The following is a 23529-nucleotide window of genomic DNA, read 5'->3' on the forward strand; positions in this document are numbered from 1 at the left end:
GCACTGTGACCAGGAAGACAGCCAAGCAGCTTGCAGGAGCAATTCCTTGAGACCACCTCCACTCCCTTTCGTTTTCCCCAATAAAGTCCATTTCAAAATGTAAAGCAGTTCCTAAGAGATTTCCTCCTCTTCCCAGCCCTGCAAAATGGAAAAGCCCCACAGTTCTATTTTAATAGAACCAAGAAGTTAAAGAGAAGAAAGGTACTTCCCTGACTGGGTCTCGATCAGTGGGACTCCCCTTGGGCTGGTGTCTGCTTCTAGGTGGGAGAATAGGGCTCTCGATCCATGTCCATGCCTGTATTCAGGGCAGACACGGCTCTAGCCTTTCCAACTCTTCCCCCCATCACCCCTACTCATCACTGTCCCAGGACCTACTACCCAATGCCACAAGCTCCCTCCACATCTAGCCTTACACTGAGCAAGAAACCACTTCCTAGTTCCACCTTTGCATACGGAATATACCAACCACGGCGGGATTTGCACTTGTGCTCACAGTGAAGATTAAGAAGTGACTGTGTCCCTGAAGACTCGCAGGGCCAGCACCATCACTCTGAACACATTCAACCCAGCACACTTCTCAGCTGTGAGCAACTCCGCCTGTCATAATCACATTTCCCTCTCTGAATCACAAGTATCAAACCCCAGGGAATTAGTGGGGCCATCAGCACCAATCAAACCCATGAAAATAACCAGGGCTATGCTAAGAAATCTTAGGTCAGGGAACAACATAAAACCTAAGCCTGGAGTTCCTTTAGGGAGAAAGGAAGGCCAGCTGGAGGAGAGAAACGTGGGGAGGGGAGTGCAGACCCACGCACAATGTCTCGAACATACAGACATACAGTTCATGCACCCAAGTCAGAAGCTGATTTTCGCTAAGCCATCACAAATTATTACTGTGGGAACAAGTGGGTATTTGTTCAGCAGGGAAAACAGCAAGGCAAGTAGAGACTAAAAAGGAGAGAAAAAGTAGCAAACATATACAGTCTGGGACTTGTTGCAAGACTTACGAAGGCCAGGCAACCAGAAAAAAAGTGGTGTCCAAGAATAGCCTCTTCAAGGTTCCCTAAAGCTTGGGAGAATTCACCCAAATAAGCCACACATCATAAACAAGCAAAGCTGCAACTCCAACAACTGGACCCTACAAGACGCACACACACAGCTGCAGGATCCTTCCCAGATGCCAAGGAGCATACCTTCTGCAGGAACTTCCCATTCTGCCCACGTGAGCACAGTGGGGAAATTTTGAGAACAAGTCATTTTGGAAATAACACCTCTGTCAAAATAGTTATAACTCTTCCTTTCCCCGAAATGCAATCACAGAGCTACTAGGTCTCTTGTCACTTTAATAAAAGGAAGGATGTACACTAAGAAAACATAACCCCTCAACACGTGGCACACATGACAACACGTTGGAACTTCTGGTTTTCCAGAAGGGCTATCTGGGGCTTTCTTCCCCATTATGAAGCTCTCAAGGAAGGGCCCCTGATGACTTAGCACAGGAATTCTAAGACCTCCTCAGACCCTCTGAGTCTGCTTCTCCACTAAGCTCCTAAGTTGCCCAAGTCTCATGGAAAGGAAGGATACCTGAAATATAAACAAAAGTGGGCTGGGAAAGGGAACAGCCAGGGGAGACTTGAGATGCAACTTAATTAGGAACGGTTGGGGCAGAGATGGAACAGGTGAGCCTGTTCAGGAAAAGGAGAGGAAAAAGGAGATGCGGGGAAGAAGGCACTCTGGGTGGGTCCGGCTCCAACCAAAACAGAAAATTAAGCTGAGGGTGAAGGGCCGGGGCCGGGGGAAGTAGTCCTGGGAACGGAATGCACGGCCTAATAAGCCAGGTATTGCAAGGTGGCAGAATTTATATGCGAACGGGATATAGTAAATCCTGAAGTGAAGGTGAAGAAAAAAGCTCAGTATCAGACTGGGGGCGAAGGGGAGGCTAAGAAGAGCCTTTAAAAGGGGGCAGAAAAGAATATGCCTTCCGGGGGTCATGGCCGTAGGCTGTTAAGTAGGGTAGCTTTAATTTGCGATGACACGGTTGCAGGGGGGCATCTCAGAAGAGAGGTGTGCGCGGGTGGGAGAAGAGTACTAGGGGTGACTCCTGACAAGAAGCTGCCGCGATAAGGCGAGGGACCCAGGACCCTGGGTCGGGGCCAAAGCTCCCCCTCGTCTGGGAATGCCCAGCCTGGGCTCGCGGGAGGAAGACACCTTCGCCAAAGGGCCCGTGTCCCCAAGGCCTGAACTCCTCAGGCAGGAGGGTCCCCGAGGCCGGTGGGCCCGAGGCTCGCGGCGCAGGGCTTCAGGAGGGCGGGGGTCCCGGACTCACGCATCAACGTGCTGAAGGCCACGACGCCGAGCAGCCCCTGCAGGAAGATGCCGAAACTGTGCATGAGCGCACCGCTCTCGCAGCGGCCCGCGCCGGACGCTACGGTGGAAGGCGGCCCACCCGGCAGTGAATGGCTCGAGTTCCCGGCAGGACCCTGCATGGCGGGCCTGGCGAGGGGCGCTGGGCGCCGCCGCCCGGCCGCCCGCCCGGCCTCGCTACCTGCGGGGCCCTCGCCACCGAGCCCAGAGCCCGGAGTCCGAGACGGGAGCCGGTACCTCCGCCCCGCGGCCGACTCGGCGCCGCGCGTAACGCGACGTCTGAGACCGCAGCGCCTGATTGGCCAGGCGCGGCGTGGGGGCGGGCCTTGGCCGCTCCTACTCTCCCCCCCACCAGGGGCGGGGCTCCGGCCGGAGAGGGAGCGGTGTTTTGGATCCTGACCACAGGTAGGACAGACCAGGTGAGCTGGGCTGCGCAAAACGGATTGAGAGCCCAAGCCCGGACTCCGAGCTCCAGGTCGGGAGGGCAGGAGCAGGGAAGATCTGTGACGAAATTTTTTTTTTCCCTCTAAGATAAACCCCTGAAGAATTTATGAAAAAATACTTCTGGATTCCACCCCCAGATTCCGATTCAGTTGTTCTGAGACGGTGGCCAACAATCTGCATTTTCGGCAAGCAGGCTGGATTATTCTGAGGCAGGTCGTGGAGGAAAACAATCTGACTCCGCACACAAGCATATTCTTTCCAACCCAGACCTTCGGTGTCCTTGTACTTTCCTTGTTAGTACCAGTATCCTGGCCAAAGGCTTGTCTTAGATTCATCATTCAGGCCCCAAATCGACTTTTCCTCCCATAAACGTAATTTAAATGGTCATTTCAATCCAACTGCCTTCATTTAAAAATATACAGGGTATATGCTGTAAACACGTGGATGTAACCCCATCTTGTTCATTCTGAATGTGATTCATAAAAGAAAATCAGGTTGTTGGTATTTGTCAGTCTCCAGGGCCTCCCTCCACACACACTCACATTTATTCCCACTCAACCCTTTCTGACTCCTCAGAACCTGCTCCCTTCCTCTACTAGGGCCTTTAGTCCCCATTCTGTCACCTACCCTCTGAGCTGCCTCTGGCTTTTCTCCCGACACCTCTTGTTGGTGCTCTCAGGTCCCTGACCAGGACTGCATCCACTTAATGCCAGTGTACACACAGTATTATTCTAGTAGACACTGGGGTACACTTGTTGAACAATAAATACCAAACCTAGGGAAAGTTCCCCTAAAGATAGCTGTCAAGAAATTCCAATTACATAAAAGGTTCAATGATATCCAAAAGCTTTCTTGGTTAACAGGAATATTAACTTGATTATCTGGGGAACACAAATGCTACTGGCTCCCTAGAGCCAATTCTCCATCCCTTCTCTTACAATGCACTTCCACACCTCTGTGCCTTTACATGGCATTCTAGCTGCATGGAATACTGTTCCCTTTTCCCTGCTCCATGAACTGCTACTCATGCTTGAAGGCCTGCCTGACACCCCTGTCCCCACTGTGCATCCACATTACCTTGTGTGTGCTGCTCCACTAGAACTTTTCAGACTGCTAAATTAGACGGCTGTACACACCTCTCTCTCCCAGCTGAGTGTAAGCCTCCTGAGGGCAGGAACTGATTTTCTCTCAGCCTTGAATCCAACATAGTGCCTGGCACAGAGAGCATGCAACAAAATGCTTTTTAAATTAAACTGATTTTTAATTTATAAAATTAAAAACTCTCCACAAGTATTGACCATGGGAAAATACAGAAAATCAGGTTAAGAAAATAAACAGGTAAGGAAAAATTGCATTACCGTCTTAAGTCTAAGAAGGTCCCTTATGGGTATGTATGCTCAACAGTTATAGTCCACGTTTAGAGAGAACCAAACAATAGGATGTGTCCTTAAAGCTGAAGAGATTGTAGTTGGGCATAAGGAGATTATTAACTGCTTGAAGACACAGCTCAAGGAAAATTGCACACAGAGCTGAAAAATGAATTTTTTTGACAAAGCAGTGCTCTGCACATCCAGATGTGGAGGAACCCTAAGGCCTGTCGCTGCTGTGCCAAGGCAAATGTAAAGAACAAGAAGCAGTCTTCAGCGATCGGGGCAGAGTCCTCGGTGCCGGGAGCAAGCTCACTATGGGAAGTTCTGCTCTTCCTACCTTTTCTGAACGGCAATTAAAAAGTACCCAGATCCAGAGGGGAAAGGATCAGACAGAAGGATGGGGGGAGAATTCTGGAAAGGTTAATTTTATTGAAGCAGGAAGGAACTTTCTCCTCCATTCAGAGATGATTCTCTGAGGTCCCACTGGAAACAGTTTTGAAGGATTTACTCTGGTCAAGATGCCTTCTTTGCTGTCAAAGGAAGTTAAATATACCTTAAGACCTGTTTTAATTTTCTCACGACCACTTAAAACTGTCATAACATACCACACGTTTATATACACTCTTATTTACAAACCAAAAAAAAAAAAAACCCACGCAAAATATTCATCCAAAATAGTTATTTTTTAATCCCTTGTAGTTATACCATCAAACTTGATGGGAGTTATTTTAATAGGTATTCTTGTGCATATTTCTCCTTAAGTATACTTTATCCTCAATGCATAACTTTTAAAATTAAGAGAAAAACAGTAAGCAGGAAGGATACAACGCAATATGCATTTCATTTTGTTCCAAACAAGCAGCTTAAAAAAAAAAAAAAAGGACAACATACATTAAAGTGCATCAGTTCCAATGAGTTAGTATTAGAAAAGGGCCTAAGGACAGTGCTGGAACCAGCCAGGAGTCCCACACTGGCAGGCCTCTGATTGTCTTCAGAGAATAGTCAACAGCAAAAAAAACACAAGAAAAACAATAAAACGGAAGAGAAAAAAAATGAGCACTTAAAAATCTCAAGAGAAACATTCAAAGTACACTTCCCTAGAGACTTCTTGCAAAAGGAGATAAGTTTTAATTTTGTCTAAACTTTGTAACCTCCCTCAGTCATCTGCTTTGTGACTTGATTTGCCCCAAGAGCCTACCTTCATCCTTTCAACACTATTTGCTCACGCTCACATCCACTCTGCCAAGTTAGGCATGCAGTTAGATAAACGAAAACACGTAGAAACCCACAGGACTGAGTTCCCATGCATCCTGAGAACAGGCACACCTATTAGCAATGGTAGCTTCATGTCACTAGCCAGTGTCATCCTTTGCCTCCAGAAATAGTCGGAGACCCTTGCCTCCCACAGCTTTAACTCCATTACTGCTAGAGTTAAAGACATGTCCGGCAAGGCTGTGGCTTGTTTCCCTTTAAGACAGTCCTTTGCGATAGGCCACGGCACCAGAACAGACCCAAATGGTGTGTCAGGTCAGAAAAGACATAAAGGAATGGAGTTTTAGGCCTACTTCTCCATTCCTCCAACCCCCACTCCTGGTTCTGCTGGTTCTTGCAAAAATCTAAGACTTCTGAAACCCTAGAACGAAGAAAATCGATCTCCAGTGCACTTATGGCCCACCACCTTCACCCCTAAGGCTGCCCTCAGAAACAGAACTACCTGTCAAATCTGGTACAAGTACAGAGGAGATCCCAGGTGAGCAGGCTTGGAACCAGATCCATTTGGACTGGGCTTGGAGTTTAGAACTCTCCTGCCAAAACTCCAAGTCCATAGGTGACTTATTTAGATAAATTCAAATTTCCAAAGCATATACATCCTGACACAATGGGAGGGAATCATCAAAATTCACTAGCAAAACATTGTAAAGTGAATAAAATCAAGGAAGAGTTATACGTGCATGAAAGTGATTGATTTCTTTTTGGTTTTGCAGGAGGCTCTGTCCTACAGGGTTTCCGAGCCAGCACCATGACCATGACACATGGTTACTTTGGGTGGACCCAAGACCAAAGACATTCAAATTTTTAAAGGGGGTACCCAGTCCCTACTGAGACTTATACTCCATTTGCTAGTGCTCCCTTCTCCTTCATCTTCAAAAGGCCAACTGATAACACGGAACACTTTTGAACTTACTTACACACACACACACACACACACACACACACACACACACCCCCATCTCCAATATACAGGACCAAAGTTCAAACTTAGTGTGTGTTTCCACTGCCGAGGCCATGCTCCTAACAGCTCTCTCCGAGTATCTGTGGGCATCAATCAAACCAGCACATGGTGTCTTAAATAAATGTCTTTGGTGATAGGCACCAAGTAAACAGAAGTGCCTATGATAGTTTTCCCAATGTCCCCATTTAGTTAAATCTTACCTACAGTTCCCTGATGTTCTGTGTGTGCCCCAGAAATACTTTCTGGCTTGGGGGAGGGGATGGTTCTGAGTACTATCCAACCTGAGGCCTCCTAAAGCTTTTACTCTGTATTCAGTTATGGTATTAGTGACTGAATTTGTACAAGAGAACAAGTAAAATGTATTCAAGTCCTCAGGAAGCTTTGGTCCAATGCCCTCTCTCTCACAGTGAGAAAAATTTTACTTCCAGGAGAAGGGCCATATAAAGGTCAAGTTCTGAACTGGTTTTCTATGACTGCCTCTATCGTAATTCAATAAATATTTACCGAAGAAGCCCATCCCTTCCAGAGGTTGGTAACTATCCTTCCCTGACCTCTTATATCTATAATGTAGATGCTGGGAGCCACCTACAACGCTAAAGAAAGGCAGATAGGACGAAAGCTCCCATTAATGCATTTCCTGCATTAGCCACCACAGTTCTGCTTCAACGGAGAGGAATGGAGGTGGTTTACAAATGAAAACAGCACAGTCCCCAGAAGCCCACAAAATATAGTCAAAATGTCACAGCAAATCTTCGCATGCAGTAAAAGGTTTCCCTAACACACCAACACTACAATAATAGGCTTATATTGGTCAGTCAACTTCAAGGTCCAGGAGCATGATACAATCCATTCACCTGTTTCCAAGCTTGTCAATTCAGGATCAAAAATGGATCCTGGAAAACTTTCTGACCTTAGGGAGGCTATGGAGCCAGCTGAAGGTGAAATTTAGACAAATGCAGTCCCTCATAATGTACCTCGCACAGATTTAAGAGGTTGGTATCTTTAAAAACCAAAGTTCATATACCTATTGCAACATAACAAACATTTTACCCCAACATGGTGAGCTGTTATCAGGCTTAATATATGTTTTAGAATCACGACAATCAGACTGTCACTGCTGGCCAGTCCAGCCCCAGCCACATTATGAGGCAAATGGAGTCTAAATTTTATACTTAAAAAATAAAAAAAAAAGCCCTGTGCCAAATTCCCAAACAATTATCCTCTCTCCTGTGACAGCCAGGGATAGGGACGGGGGGTATATAATACTTCTTTAATGTAGTTGCCTGATAAACTATTATCTTGGTATGAGAATGCAAAAAATAGGAAGTAGGTAGGAATAGTAAGTAGGAAACCCTACTTACTTGTCTAATTTAGAGTCAGCTTCTCTCTGGGAGAAAGCTGAGCTTGAATAATCATGGCATAAATAGACAAGCTGGCTGGGGCCCGACTCTACCTGATCAGAGACTACTACTTAGGGCCGTGTGTTTCATCTTGCAGGGGCTTTGCCCCCTCATCTGTGAAGGGAGGTGTTTTAAATTCTATGGTTTCTGAAGAAGTCAAGAGAGAGAGAATATAACATATTCACTGTTGCATTTGGTAAATTCTCTCTTATAGAAAATCTCATTTTCCTAAATAAGACAACAATGTTAATTAGTTCCAGACTTTTTTTGTTTCATTGATCTTCTTCAAGGAACTCTTTGCCTTAGTGCCTTGACTGCTGAGCTCTCAGGAAATTTTATTATGCAAGATACCCGCCTCCCCCACCCCCACCCCCACCCCCCTCCCGCCGAAACTCTATCTACTTAATGCTAACTGTTCCCAAGCATCATATATATGCTTCTCTTCCAGGGGCATAGAATGACTCAAAACTTTAAAAACTATATCTCCGATAAGTTCAAACATATTAACTTCTACTTAAATGAAGCGTCTTTCCAGGTGTATCTGGTAGTAGCCTAAAGCAAAGAGTTGATGCTTTAATATATGGTTTGGTTGGAGGGCCTGAGTTAAGGTGGTTCATAAATTATCCAATGAAGAGAAGATTCAGATTACAAATGTTTGCCAAGGTCCATAAAAACACGTGGGGCAGCGGGGGAAGAAAACGAAAAAATCACAATCAGTTTAAATTTGTAATAAAATTACCTTATATTTGTATAGCTGTTTAGAATTTACCCAGTTTGTAGTTTTAAAACATTTTCAAATCTTGAAGAGGAATGATTAGGTTATATATTTGCAGGTAACTAGGATATTTAAAACACACACACACACACACACACACACACACACACACACACACACACACTCAGCAAAGCAAACCATTTAAAGGAAGCAACCTATGTATCTTTCCTCATTCCACATGGTTGGAACAGTACAGCAAATGCTATTATTCTATAATAGCTAACAGTGCAATCATAAGTGAAAATTTGCCGGTTTAATACCAACTTGAGCTGGGTCAAAAGAAACACCTAAAAGGAAACTTGAGTTGTTGAGTGGGAATTGACCGTAGAATACATTCAATTTAAAGGTTTAACCAAAGAAAGAGTAAACGTGACTAGGCAAAGACGTTTCTAGAATCCTTAACCATCTCTCAATCTTTATCCAGCCACTGAGGACATACTGTGACGGAAATGCCATGCTCTGCATCACCCCTCCTAAAACTTATTTTCTCTGTTGTGCTTCTACACTATCTGCCTGGAGACACCGAGAAAGATGGGGAAATGGGCTTTACTGTGGGTCCAGGGAACACCTACTGATTTTTACCCAAAGTAAGGACTCTCAAAATGAAAGACAAACAACTATAGAGAAAAGTAAACACAAAATAAAAGCCTCTGAAATCCCTCTGAGAACTAACAGGGAGAAAGCAATTCAACTGAAATAGCAACAATCTTTGAACTACTTGAAACAGGCAGCCCAACCTGGGTCAAGATGCAAAACAATGACAGTAGAGTTCTTAGATCAGTCAGTTAAGGAATTGGTGTTAAGTGCCACATATTATTTTTAAGAAAGCAAACAGTGTTTTTTTTCCCTCCAACCCTGTCATAGTTTTAGTGTTCATGTAGCTTAAAAATGGTATCATTAAAACAACCTCATACATGGCTATAAGCTCAATTATCAACAGAGGTAGTAAACAAAGGAACTCCTAAGAATAGATTTTAAAATGGATCAAAGTGTGACTGTACATTCAAAACCCTAGAGCCACATAATCATCCCCAAAATGAACTGTTTTAATTTAAAAAAGCTTAAAAAACACAATGACAATGAAGCACTGATGTGCCTTAGGCACAGTCCCAAATCAGTGCTGACTTAAAGCTATGTTCTCTCTTTCCAAGAAAGAGAAAGCAGAGAACAAAGTTCAATCTACAATGGGAAGGAACAGAAAGAACAAAAAGAAAACCAAAAGGGTGCTTTCCAGCAACCTAGATTATTCTTCGTTTTCAGGCCACACCAGTGGAAATGCTTATTCTTCTATAGGAGTCTTTTCTTCACAACCTTTATTTTTTTTAAACTGCAATCTGCTGAACAAGAGATGCCCACATTTTCACTGGCAGGAGAGCCACTTCTGTGCAGTTTTTGCTTACTCAGTGTGGGTCCTCCTTCCCTGAAAGTGCAAAGAGAGCAAGCCGACACCTGCAGGGCCCAGAGCCCCAGGACTATTTCAGCTCCACTTGTAGAGCAGGGCGAAGGATTTGCTGCATTTGTGCTTCAAAGATACAGCTCACTTTGGTTGTCCTTCTCAGTTGGCAAACTGTTCATAAAAAGCAAACTTGATCCTCTCTATGTGATGGCAAAGTTTGATGGCAGGGCCCAGTTTTAAGTCCATGCACTCTTGAACGGTGGGAAGGGTAAGGAGCAACAGGGCCTGCCCATCAATTTCCTGTTAAAGCATAAAATACAAATCATCTGTGATGTGCATATGAGTGGCAGCTCGACCATTACAGCCCTGGTTCACTTCGCTTTGTCAAAATCAAAAGTCCCTGTGCTTTTCCTTTCATCACTTTTTCCCTTTAAATAAGTATCACACACCTCCTTTTAAATGCCTCTCATAGTCCTCCATACTAATCAATCTTCAGAATTAGTAATAAAGGGGACTTCCCTGGTAGTCCAGTGGTTAAGAATCTGCCTTCCAATGAAGGGGATGTGGGTTCAATCCCTGGTTGGGGAACTAAGATCTCACATGCTGTGGGGCAACTAAGCCTAGGCACTGCAACTACTGAGCCCACACGCTCTGCAGCCCGTGTGCCACAACTACTGAGCCTGTCTGTCACAACTAGAGAGCCCGTGTGCCGCAACTAGACAGAAGCCTGCATGCCACAACTAAGACCCAACACAGCCAAATAAATTAAAAAAAAACAGAATGTGTAATAAAAGTTTTACCAAGGGTAAGAATCCATTCTGCTCTGCAGAAATCCAGTAAATTAACTAGCCTAACAGTAACCGGCAACTAAATGTGCCAGAAGAAATATCTTTTTAGAGGACTCTTTCTAAATCTGAAAGAAAATATTACCTATAAACTGCAATGTTTTCCTACTCTGTAACATTCATAAAAGCCTGACCAGCTTTTCAAAAGATGTTCAGTTTTGAATCTCCTCAATTATCAAAACAAAATTTATTTCAATAGTTAAGGCCACAGACTATTTCTGTTAGAGCCTAACACATTATAGATGTTAATTATTTTTTAAAACAAGCAGATCGTTATTTTGGAAAAGAGGAGGATAATTAAGTATAGCATGCGTAATTTTAAGCTATTTAATAGGGGATGGAAACAAACTCTTAGGAAAAATGAGAATGCAATAATAATCTGCTTCAACTATGGAGGCAGTCAGATAAGTAACTTTTTATCATAGTTCTACTCCGGAGAAGGGAAATAATTTTTTTTGTTTTGTTTTGGATAGAAATATTTTTCCTTAGACTTGTAAATAAATTGCTATTACCTCCACAGACCTCTGCTAAAGAGATACATTACTAAAACCTCAAGGTCTTTGTGATTACCTGGTCTAGGAATATTCTTGCTAGCGGAGCACAGTCGGTGGATCTGATGAACCGCACAACATCCGCCACACTCCACTTCAGGGGGTTACTGTCCAGGTGAAGCCTTTCAGAAACTTCAATCCTTATTTCCTTCATTCCCCACAACAAAAGCAAACCAAATGGTGTTAGAACTATTTCATTCTAAGAAAGTCTCTACATAAAGTCATAACCCTTTAAGGCAGGATTTAAAGTGGTTTTAGGACATGATTTCTCCCAGCAAGGATGGCAAAGGTCCATACACACTAGCTAATCAGGAAATGTTTGTCTTTTATAATAAGAAATATTAACAGACAAGAATTCATCTCAAAGTTTCAGCACAAATAATTTGGACAATTTAACAGAGAAGAATAGTTTTAAAATCTTCCACTTGTTCCTTGGTTTATTTCAGGTCACTCTCTGGCAGGGTGCAGAAGTAGATGGGCTGGTATTTCCAATAAGAGAAGGCTTAACTAAATTATCAGGAGAAATCGTTTTTAACCACTTCTGTTCACAGACTATATTTAAAAAGCAATCCAGTTTTAAAACACTAACTTAACTGCCATTCTTATAATGCATGTATGTGTTAATATGCATGTATGAATCTACCAAACAAAATGGTTTAATCAGAACCAAAAAGATAACTTATTACTACAAAACCATATATATTATGAAAAATATCAAAAGGCAGCTTTCCCTAAACTAAATGACAAGTTACTAATAAACTACCAATGAAACTTTTTTTTACTTAAAACAAGCAGCCATTCTGAGAGAGACTTTCCTCCTGATAAGTAGTTGATCTCCAAATAATCCTTGAAATGCAAGTAAATCACTGAATTTGGGATGTTTTTAAAAAAGACCCAGGAAATTCAACTGAAGCCATAGTGAAATAAGTGTAACACCAACATCATTAACGGTTAGATTCTAGAGGGAAATTGTCAAGAGAGAAAAAAAGACTAGTTTTAAAACGGGTACCTTTGGTGAAGGAGGTTTATTCTCATCATCAGAAAATGAAAAAGTGCGAAGCTCTCTTTTTCTTCTCTGTCTGTCTGGAGGCAGTGATGTGGATATCTCACTTTGGGTGGGAGAGGAGGAGCATGATTTTTTTTCTGACATTTCTGACTCTTCCTGTAGCTCATCCTGTTGCTCAGATGTACTGCCCTCACTTAGGGAATCATCATCCCCTTCATCTGGGTCATCCTCATCTTCACCTCCACTTCCCTAGAGGACAAGGAGAGAAGTCTCATTGAAATTCACGACAAATCAGTTCCTGGACCACGAGACCATCTTCCATTGGCCGGAGATCCAAATAGAAAGACCTGCAGGTATTCCTTCTGTCTGTATTGTAAACCAGGGATCTCTTGGCTTCTAGACATTACAGGTACATCATAGATCTCGTACCTGGGGAGAGCCCGCTGGGGTATTATCAACAGATGCAGAGGAGCGTTTCTTCTTATGAACAAAAACATTTTTTCGCCTCTTTCTCCTCTTACTCGCTTTTTTCAGGGCACATGCTAAGTTACTATGCCCACCAGGTGGCCTCCCAATTCTTTTATTTTTCTTCTTTCCATAGTAGTGTGCTAAATGTGAATGACAAAGAAAAATGAAGTAGCTTCATTATTTTTGTGTACCTCAAACCACAAGAGATTCCACTAGCATAGCACAACATGGGTACAGTGTATTTGATTAAGGTTAAATTCCATACAATGGAATAATCTTGGCTATAGATTCTGAATATACAGTTTGATTAGTAACTGACAAATGCATAAACCTGAATAATCCTCCCCCTAACAAGATACAGAATATCTACATTAACCTAGAAAGTTTCCAGGGTCACTTCCTAGTTAGTCCCCCTCACCAGAAGTAATCACTATTCTAATTTCCATCACTATAGACTAGTTTTGCCTCATCTAAGGAATCATTCAGTAAATACTTTTTCCAACAAGGCTTCTTTCACTCAGTATAATTTTTTTTAAGTGTTTCTTTTTTATTTAATTTTAACTTTTTTTTTTTTTTTCTGCGGTACGTGGGCCTCTCACTGCTGTGGCCTCTCCCGTTGCGGAGCACAGGCTCCAGATGCGCAGGCTCAGCGGCCATGGCTCATGGGCCCAGCCACTCCACGGCACGCAGGACCCTCCCGGACCGGGGCACGAACCCGTGTCCCCTGCATTGGCAGGCGGACTCTCAACCACTACATCACCAGGGAAGCCCTTTTTTTTTTATCTTTGGCTGCATTGGGTCTTCGTTGCTGCACGTGGACTTTCTCTAGTTGTGGTGAGCAGGGATTACTCTTAGTTGCACGGGCTTCTCTTGCTGTGGAGCACGGGCTCTAGGCGCACAGGCTTCAGCAGTTGCAGCACGTGGGCTCAGTAGTTATGGCACATGGGCCCTAGAGCACGCAGGCTTCAGTAGTTGCGGCGCGCAGGCCCTAGGGCATGCAGGCTCAGTACTTGTGGCATGCGGGCTCTAGAGCGCAGGGTCAGTAGTTGTGGCGCATGGGCTTAGTTGCTCTGCGGCATGTGGGATCCTCCCAGATCAGGGATCAAACCGCATCCCCTGCATTGGCAGGCGGATTGGCTTCTTAACCACTGCACCACCAGGGAAGTCCCAGCATAATGTTTTTGGGTTTCATCTATGTTGTGTGTATGAGTAGTTCATTTCTTCATATTGATGAAGAGCATTCCATTGTATGAATATACCGGTTTATCTATTCTCCTGCTGATGGGCCCCTGGTTGTTTCCAGATTTTGGCAATTATTAAGTTGTAGTGAACATTCTTGTACAAGGCTTTTAGTGGGCAATGTTTTCATCTTCCTTGGGTAAATACCTAGGAATTGAATTGTTGGATCATATGGTAGACATATGATTACCTTTAAAGAGACTGCTAACAGTTTTCCAAAAGGGTTATATAATTTTACACTCCACCAGCAATGTACGAGAGATGTAGCTGCTCTGTACACCTCTGCCAACATGTGGGATTGTCAGTAATTTTCATTTTAGCCAATCTAGTGGATATACAGTAATTTCTTATCGTAGTTTAAATCTGCACCTCCCTGACAACTAATGCTACTGAGCACATTTTCATTTACTTATTGGCCATGTGTGTATCTATTTTTGGTGAAGCGTTTATTCAAGTCTTTTATTCACTTTTTAAAATGGTTTTCTCTGTTTATTTAATTTTTTACTGAGATATAATTCACATAACATAAAATCCGTCATATGTACACATTCAGTAGTCTTTAGACACAGACTATGAATGAATACACTGTTGTGCAGCCATCACCACTATCGAATACCAGATCATTTTGTTTCTCTTTTTATTTACTTATTTTTAAATTGAGGTAAAAGTCACATAACAAACAACTAAACATATAAAAATGTACAATTTAGTGGTATTAGTGTAGTCACAATGTTGTACAACTACCAGCTTTCTCTAGTTTCAAAACTCCTCTTTTTATTGAGTTGTGAGAGTTTTTAATATATTCTGGAGACAAGTTCTTTGTTGGATATATGGATTAAGAATATCTTCTCATCTGTGCACCCTCAGGGATGCCAAAACAAACAAATAAACAGAATATTTTCTCCAGACTGTGGAATGTCTTTTCCTTTTTATAAATAGTATTATTAAGAGAGCAAAAGTTTTAATTTTGGTAATGTTTAATGTATTAGTTTTTCCTTCAGGTTAGTGAATTCTGTGTCCTCTCTAAGCAACCTTTGCCTAGCTCAAGATCTTCAGGATACCTCTTCTGTTTTCTTCTAGAAGCTTTATAGTTTAGCTTTTACATTAGGTCTATGATTAATTACCTTGAATAAACTTTTGTATATAGTGAGGTGGAGCCAAGGAGCTCTATTTTTGCATTTTCAATTTGGATATCCAATTGTACCAGTGCCATTTGTTGAAAGAAATTCCTTTCCCATTAAATTTATCATTTTTGTTGAAAATTCTTTAACTACATAAGTTTGTCTCTATTTCTGGACCCTCTATTCTGTCCCATCACTCTATTTGACTATTCTTTCATCAATACCCCACTTTTGATTACTATAGTTTATGGTAAGACTTGAAGTCAGATAGAGTAAGCCCTCCAACTTTACTCTTCTTTTTCAGGATTGTTTTGACTATTTTACGTCCTTTGTATTTTCATATAAATTTTAGAATACAGAGACAATTCCAAAAATGAAATATACGTAGTTTAGCTCTGAGTTACATATTAAAGTAATATCAAAATATAATGTAATTTTTTGCAAAAAATGAATACTAAAGGATATAAATCCATTTGATATCATTCAAATTACTAATTGGGAAAAATTATAAAGAGTCCTAAAATCTAGGCTAATTTCAATTGTATCATTGTGAAAAATAAATTCAAGACAAAAAGCATAACATAATCCACATACATCCAAAGGCTCAAATTGGTGTACTTATACATGTGCTTATATGAACAGTACATTTCACTTGGCCACTAATAACCACTGCAATTTACTAAACTAAGTGCTGAATCTGACACAATAATAATAAGTTAGACAAACTCTGCTCTTAAGGAGTTTATAATCCAATAAATGTAAGTAGAAACTAGGTTAGATACTCTCATATGATTTTGTGATTCATATACTAATTAGAAAACTTGTCATGCTAAATATGGACCTTGGATCAGCAGCATCACCAGCATCTGGGAACTTGTTGGAAATGCAGACACTTAGGCCCCAGATACCCATGGCATGATGAACCAGAACCTCTATTTCAACAAGATCCTCAGAATTTGCACACATGATAAAGTTTAAGAGGCCCAAAATTAGAGACCCCCTAAAAGAAATCTTCAAGTTTAACAAGGTAAAATCCACCTCTGTATTAATTCTCCTAAGTGACATCAGGGCTTGTGGGATTTAAGGATTTAAGGAAAAGTAGGATCAGAATTTTGTGTTTGGGTAACAATGCCTTGACAAGACTCCAAATTAAACATTTCATTCTGAATGCCTTTTTTTTTTTGCCGTTTCACAAAAGAGAAGACAAGCAATGAGAGGCAGCAGGTGTTGTTATGACATACTCCTGCCTCCTGCCCAGCACTCTCACCCCAATGTCTGCACAGCTAGCTCTCCTGCTTCCTTCACTTCCTTGGCCACCTGTATGAACAGCACCCCACCTGCTAGCCTTCCTCACTCTCCTACTTTGCTTATTTTGCTTCATTTTTCTCCATAGTACTTCCCTCTATTTGTTCACTTGTTTATTATCTATCTCCCACATTAAGATGTAAACTCAGTGAGGAAAGGAATTTTTTACTTTACATTTGTATCCCAGTGCTAGAACAGTGGCAGCACACAGTGGACCCGTAATAAATACATGCAGACTGTATAAACAGATTCCATATCCTATTAGGTGCAACAGTTAATTTATATACACTCTGTACATAAAGGTTGGCAAACTAGGGCCTGTAGGCCAAATGTGACCCATGGCCTGTTTTGGTATGGCCCACAAGCTAAAAATAGTATTTACATTTTTAAAAGTGTTCTTTAAAAAAATTAAAACAAAACAAAAAGAATATGCAAAAGAGATCCTATGACCCGTAGCCTAAAATATTATTATCTGGCCCTTTATAGAAAAAGTTTGCATACCTCTGCTATATCTGAATGTCTGCAAAATAAAAACCTTCTAGGATATGAGATATGGTCAGCTGCTACAGTTAACAAATTTAAAAAACTTGACTCACTATATTTAGTCTTTGTAAGTACAGAGCAGTTCTCTGAACACTTATCCAGAACCATCCGTGGACCAAAGAGATTAGGACAGCACTCCAGTTTGATACAGGTTTGCCGGCAGAATTCAGTCACCCGATCTGCTGTTTTCACTATCTCGACAGTAGCCCGGTAACTCTTTCCTTTGTATCTGCCATTGGAAGACATCAGATACCAAGTTTATTGGGCTAGTGATTACAGAGAAAAATCAAGTATATTAACAGACCTGAAAAATATTTTTGCTTCTTAGAATATTCTATGTCCTTTACAGTTTGAGGACTCTGAAAACAATGAGGAATTAATATTGTACTTAAATTTATAATCTAGTAAGCTATGACAACTAAAAGCTGACTTTTTAAATTAGCAAAGTAAGGTCCCCGCTTTTTGTTCCTATGTTTAAGGTTTTCAAATAACTTCTACACTAACCACTAAAAAAACAGTGACTTTCATTAAGTCTTCCTTGACCCTACGGTAGTGGTTCCACGAGTATGGTCCACGGACCAATATAACCTGCCAACTGTTACCCATCCATGACAAGATGAGGTCAGAAAACAAGAGCAAATGTTTTATAAACTTTCACAGTAACTTGCAGAAGTAATTTTATAGCTCTTAAATCTAGTAACAAAAAAGCTGTTCCTGCATCGTATGTCTTTTGAATTTCATATTTTTGTAACTCATTTTTACCATATTTTATAAAAGTATAATAGGATAGCAACTTAAAAAAGAAAACAAACCTGGTCCTTTACCACAAATAGTTGAAGAAGCCCTGCCCAAGGGAACGTAAGTACCCTAATATTATCCATGGAAGAATCAATTCTGTGACCTGTTAAGCATGATTAAGAATAAAGGGCAGGGGGGGCTTCCCTGGTGGCACAGTGGTTAAGAATCTGCCTGCCAATGCAGGGGACACAGGTTCAAGCCCTGGTCCAGGAAGATCCCATAGGCCTCGGAGCAACTAAGCCTGTGCGCCACAACTACTGAGCCTGCGCTCTGGAGCCCGCGAGCCACAACTACTGAGGCCACAAGCCACAACTACTGAAGCCTGTGCGCCTAGAGCCTGTGCTCTGCAACAAGAGAAGCCACCACGATGCAAAGCCCACGCACCGCAACAAAAAGTAGCTCCTGCTAGCCACAACTAGAGAAAGCCCGCATGCAGCAACAAAGACCCCTAATGCAGCCAAAAAAAAAAAAAAAAAAAAGAATAAAGGGCAGGGGAGCCTACTCACTTGGCCTTGAGGACTTCCCCACATCCATGCCACACAGAGTCTTTGTCCAGCTGCAGCTCCCGAAGGACACGACTGGGTTTATAGGCTGCATTGATCAGTAAAGTGAGGACCTGTGCTCCATTTTTAAAGCAGAAATATGGGTTGGGGAGGAGAAAAGCAGATGATTAGAACCTTGCTATTCCCTAGAATGTCACCTAGGTGATTAATTCTAGTCATATTAATTGACAAACGTTAACAAAATAATAATACTGAAGATATGACAGTTGACCAAAGTTGCAAATAAGACAGTAATGAGACCCTCTTAAATATTCTAAACATTATGGTCAGGAAGAAACAGGCACCACAAATTTAAAATTACTCTAGCATTTGCTTCCAAATCCTTTCCTAGTCATGGTACACACAGAAGCTCCAGCCTCCCCAGACACAGCCTCACCACCCTAAGGGCTGATAGGTTTGGAACCCTCACATCTCTTACCCACAGTGCAGCACCCTGCCTGGGAAGCTCAAGTCCAGCAGATGTGTATGTAGTTCTATCACGGTCCCAGGTTAATACCACACAGCCTCTCAGGCTTAGACTACTCTCATGTTCACTCCTGCATGGTCCTCACGTGGCCTCTGACAGAAGACCTTTCTACACTGACAGAGGTGAACCTGCCACGTGAAGAACTGCTTAGGTGAATGTTTCCTATGGAGCAAAAATAATTATGTGCCTAGTTCACTGTCCAATACATGAGAAAAGTGAGTCACTTTTGATAAAACCTAGAGTTGTCACACCTACGGCACGCTGATCCTTGTCTGAATGAGTCTACCAGACTGCTGTAAAATTTCTTAAATTCTTTTACTCTAGGCGGGAACCTTACCTCTCTGAGGACCAGGACACAATTCCCGGGTCCCACACATTGAGGCAGCTCAGCGATCCTTCCTTTGTTAAGATATGGCCCTGAGAAGCAACGGTGGTTGAAGTATATCTTTGGACAGCAATATTTTCCATTAATCATAACTGAGAAATGAAGAGAAACAAATATTCAGAACAGAATAGTTTTCTACCCTATGTTTCCAAAGCTGAATTACTGAAGAAAAAACCCAGCATATCCACCATTACATAAAGTCAGGACTTAACTTATTTTGGAGTTTAACATACTGTCTGAGTGTGACATACCTTATACTTACAACAAGTCTATTATAGAGCTATCACTCTGCTGAGATCAACAACATCCTTACTGCAGATTAACTCCTGGTTAATGCAACATTGTTCCAGAGCCCCACGCTTCTATCACTACAGGAAGTGGAGGATTTACTTCAAGAACTCATGATGATTCCTGAAGATCAACGACTCAATAATCAATTCTAGAATATTTCTAGACAGTGATGGTGAATATTATCCAGAACTACAGTTTGTCCCCTTAAAACTACCAAACTAGTATGCTGGTAGCGTTTGGTGATGTGGGAGCCCACCCATCACTGCGATTCCTCAGAGGGATAAAAGCATTCTGTGACCACATCTCTAAATTCTTTAGGTATTACGGGGTATAACTAGGCCTAGAGACCCTTCTCTTCAACTATTTTTCTGTATGAATACTGTACTCCAATATAAGGTTTTTTTAATTCCCTCATATGAGTAGTTGGCAATTCAGCTACTAAATGTAAAAAAATTCAAGGACACTAAAACATTTTCCATTTTCATATAAAGCAAAGAAAGCTCTTCTGATGGACACTGCCCTGTTAATCAAAAGGAAACGAGCATGTACACTGCCCAGTGTTGATAGCACCCTGAAGTACATAGTGTTCATTCTCTCATTAAGAACCCAGTCTTAGCACAGTGGTCAGCATGTCGGTGCCCACTTCTCCATTTGAACTCTGTCACCCAGATCCCCTCAGGGGATGCTCCCTGCTGCTGGGAATGTTGGGAGTTTACAGCTCTTAGTTGTGAGTCTATCCTGGAATATCTCTCAGTCCAGAACTGTCCCTCAGTAGGAGAGAGCTACCTTGCCCAAGGTCCCACCCTTTGTGAGGTGGGGAGGGAGAAGCAGCTCACTTCCAATAACTGACCAAGGAGGGAGTACAAGGGTGTGGCCACCACACCTCTAGGGACACACCACTGAGGGACACTCAGTGGCTATACCAGCTCCAAGGCTCCCTGCGGGACTGGAAGAGACTTCTGTTACAACTGCACTGTGACTCAACTTCTCCCTCTGCCCAGTCCTGCATCTTTTACCCTTCCCAGGAGTGTTTCAAAAAGCACTCCCCAATGAAACTCCTGCATGCAAATATCAGAGTCTCAGGCTCTGTTTCCAAGGTAACTTGACATATGACAAAACCCAAAGCAAACACATTCTGGCTGTGGTCACATGAGATATTAATGTCTTAATTCTTTAGTTTTAGTAGGCATTAGAACGGTCAGTAACATGTCAAAAATAAGGAGTCATGCAGCCCTGATCCTCTATGTATAAATGATGTTATGAAAAGGCAGTGGGTAGAAGAGACAAAAGTACAGGTTTTGAACTTGAGAACAATTTGAGTTCCATTTCTGACCCTTCTACTGTAAGCTGTGTGACCTCTTTGAGCTTTGGTTTCCTTTCTTTTCTAGGCATTTACTAAATACCACCCAAATGCCTAATCTGTGCTAAAACACACAGAGCCAAGATGCTAAGCATTATACAACCAGCAAAGTGGTGTCAAGAGTAGTTCCAAGGAGCCCTGGTCAAAAGGCTTGGGCCTCCAGCAAGGATCCTTGTCTAATTTATCAGGCATTGCCTCTGGAACAATCTGTTTTTCAGTGTTTGTTTTTTTCTTTTTTTTAAATTGCAAAATATATATACAAAGTGTGTATATCATAAAAAGGTTTTAAAGAAGAATAAATATCTATCTCTCAACCACCCAGTTTAAAAAAAGAGCACGATCTGAAAAGCCTAAGTTTCTTTATTTAAACTCAGGGATGATATATTGACCTCCAGAGCCTTTAACACTGACAAGTGATCAGTAAATAATGGCTAAAATATTATAATGTCCATTTATAATGGACAGAAATACCAGCCTAAAGATAATTATTAAACTAAATATATCTTAGACAATTATAACTCTTTAAAATCACAATTAAGAGACCCCTCGATAAAGCTACATCCCATAAATCAAAGGTATTGTTTAATAAGTTATTTTTAGATATCGTCCATTAAAAGAAGCTAAAGGTTGTCTTTTCCCTAAGATTGCATGCACTTATACCTGAGTCTGCGGAGCTCAGCTCCTGATTCTTCAGACCCTCATGGACAGTCCTTGAGGATGGTATTCTGCATCAAGAAAACACAACAAAATAATGAGGTAATTCCTAAGGTCAGTAAAATGTGAGGCTTAGTTTCCTTCCAATCTAAGAAGAAAACAAATGTGGCAGATTGCAAAATTGGTAACAAAAGGTGCTTCCTCAATTGTACTTTTTTTAGAAACAGCAATTGTTTTAAAAACCATGGACATGTTCTAAGGGGACAACAGTCTGTAGACAGTACTGTGATACTGCATGTTCCAATGAACTTGCATTCATGTGAGCAACAAATTATAGAATTCCTTGTTGGATTCTTAAACTGCAAGTAAACTACAGATGGTCCCCAATTTACAGTGGTTCTACTTAAAGATATTTCCACTTAACGATGGTGCAGGAGCAATATGCATTCAGCAGAGACCATACTTTGAATTTTGATCTTTTCCCTGGCTAGTGATATGCGGTACAATCCATGTTCCTGGGCTGCAACCCAGTCAGGCAGGAGATCACAGGGTAAACAATCAATACACTTACAACCTTTCTGTTTTCTGCTTTCAATACAGTAGTCAATAAATCACGTGAGTATTCTTTGTGGTAGATGATTTTGCCCAGCTGAAGGTTAATGTATAAGTGTCCTGCGCACATTTAAGGTAGGCTAAGCTACGATGTTTGGTAGGCTAGGTGTGTTAAATGCACTTTCAACTTATGATATTTTCAACTTAAGGTGGGTTTATTGGGACATAATCCCATTATAAATCGAGGAAGATCTGTACTTGTTTTTTTAATAGATGAAGAACAGAAGCATTTTTATATAGGGTCTGTTTCCTTCTATCAGTTTCAAAATTAAAGACGAATTACACCATATGCAGCAATCACTGAAAAAGGCTAATTTATCTTTTCAGAATACTTCCTCACTAAACCTTTGGATCAGTCTTGATGACTAAGTCAAGGAAAAATCCAAAGCCAGTTTTTTTGTCATTGCTTTCTCAGTCCTCTAGCTGGGTTAGAATGCTGCAGCCTTTCTCTCCACCACAATTGGAGAGAAATTGTTTTATTACTCACATAGCCATGAAAGCAGCTATAAATTATACAGAATTTGCTACAGCCTGACTGAACTGTGTTCTCTTAAATTCATATGTTGAAGCCCTAATTCCACCCCCACCCCATGTGAGTGTGTTTGGACATAGGCCTTTTAGGCAGTAAATAAGGGTGGGGCTCTAACCCAATAGGATCAGTGGCCTCATAAGAAGAACAAGAAAGAAAGAACTCCCTTCCTCCTTGCTCCTGCCATGTGAGGACACAGCGTGAAGATGGCTATCTGCAAGCTAGGAAGAGAGCCTTGACCAGGAACCAAATCAGGCTGGTACCTGATCTTAGACTTCCAGCCTCCAGAACTGTGAGAAATACATTTCTGTTGTTTAAGCCACCAGTCTCTGTTATTTTGTTCTGGCAGCCTGAGCTAAGACAGAATTGAAAACCCAATTTTTAAAAATACACATGCACACAGAATCCCTTGTATTTTAAAGGCACCACCAATTCTTTGCTTTTCAACAGTGTGTATGAAGGAATGCTACAAAGGGCTTTTTTTTTTTTTTTGATATTTATTTGTTTATTTACTTGGCTGCACCGGGTCTTAGTTGCAGCACGTGGGATCTTCGTTGCCACGTACGGGATCTTTGTTGTGGCATGTGGGATCTAGTTCCCTGACTAGGGATCGAAACCGGGTCCCTTGCATTGGGAGTGCAGAGTCTTAACACCACTGGACCACCAGAGAAGTCCCAAAGGGCTTCTTAATGGGAGACAGAAGCACTCCTCTGAGTGTGACTTTTCTTGTAGAGTTGTTGTTTTCTTCCTCAAGTTCTTTTCACTGTGACAAATCATAACCTGATTTAAAATTTTTTGTTTTCCTTAACAA

The 23529-nt window shown here is 41.7% G+C and overlaps 2 protein-coding genes across 5 annotated transcripts in view; both read right to left on the reverse strand.

Annotated features, from left to right (window-relative positions):
- STIMATE (STIM activating enhancer) overlaps positions 1-2628 on the reverse strand; it is a 54102-nt gene extending 51474 nt beyond the window's left edge. Inside the window, exon 1 of the mRNA XM_027121084.1 lies at positions 2327-2628. Coding sequence (XP_026976885.1) covers positions 2327-2486 — 160 coding nt within the window. The 5' untranslated portion in view covers positions 2487-2628. The remainder of the gene's footprint in view (positions 1-2326) is intronic.
- The window catches only part of SFMBT1 (Scm like with four mbt domains 1), a 165160-nt gene that overhangs the window by 28851 nt on the left and 112780 nt on the right, over positions 1-23529 (reverse strand). Inside the window, exons 15-22 of one of the 4 annotated variants that reach the window (XM_027121074.1) lie at positions 21584-21648; positions 19225-19364; positions 18365-18474; positions 17114-17289; positions 12814-12992; positions 12388-12633; positions 11398-11526; positions 4057-4708 (exon numbers count right to left, since the gene is read on the reverse strand). In XM_027121074.1, coding sequence (XP_026976875.1) covers positions 4637-4708; positions 11398-11526; positions 12388-12633; positions 12814-12992; positions 17114-17289; positions 18365-18474; positions 19225-19364; positions 21584-21648 — 1117 coding nt within the window. In that variant the 3' untranslated portion in view covers positions 4057-4636. Of the gene's footprint in view, positions 1-4056; positions 4709-9432; positions 10283-11397; positions 11527-12387; positions 12634-12813; positions 12993-17113; positions 17290-18364; positions 18475-19224; positions 19365-21583; positions 21649-23529 lie in introns of those variants that run through there. The other 3 variants (XM_027121073.1, XM_027121076.1, XM_027121075.1) reach the window with 3 other exon arrangements.

Source organism: Aethalodelphis obliquidens, unplaced genomic scaffold (genome assembly GCF_003676395.1).
Source record: "Aethalodelphis obliquidens isolate GAN/ISIS:26980383/991018 unplaced genomic scaffold, ASM367639v1 scaffold22, whole genome shotgun sequence".
Lineage (NCBI taxonomy): Eukaryota > Metazoa > Chordata > Mammalia > Artiodactyla > Delphinidae > Aethalodelphis > Aethalodelphis obliquidens.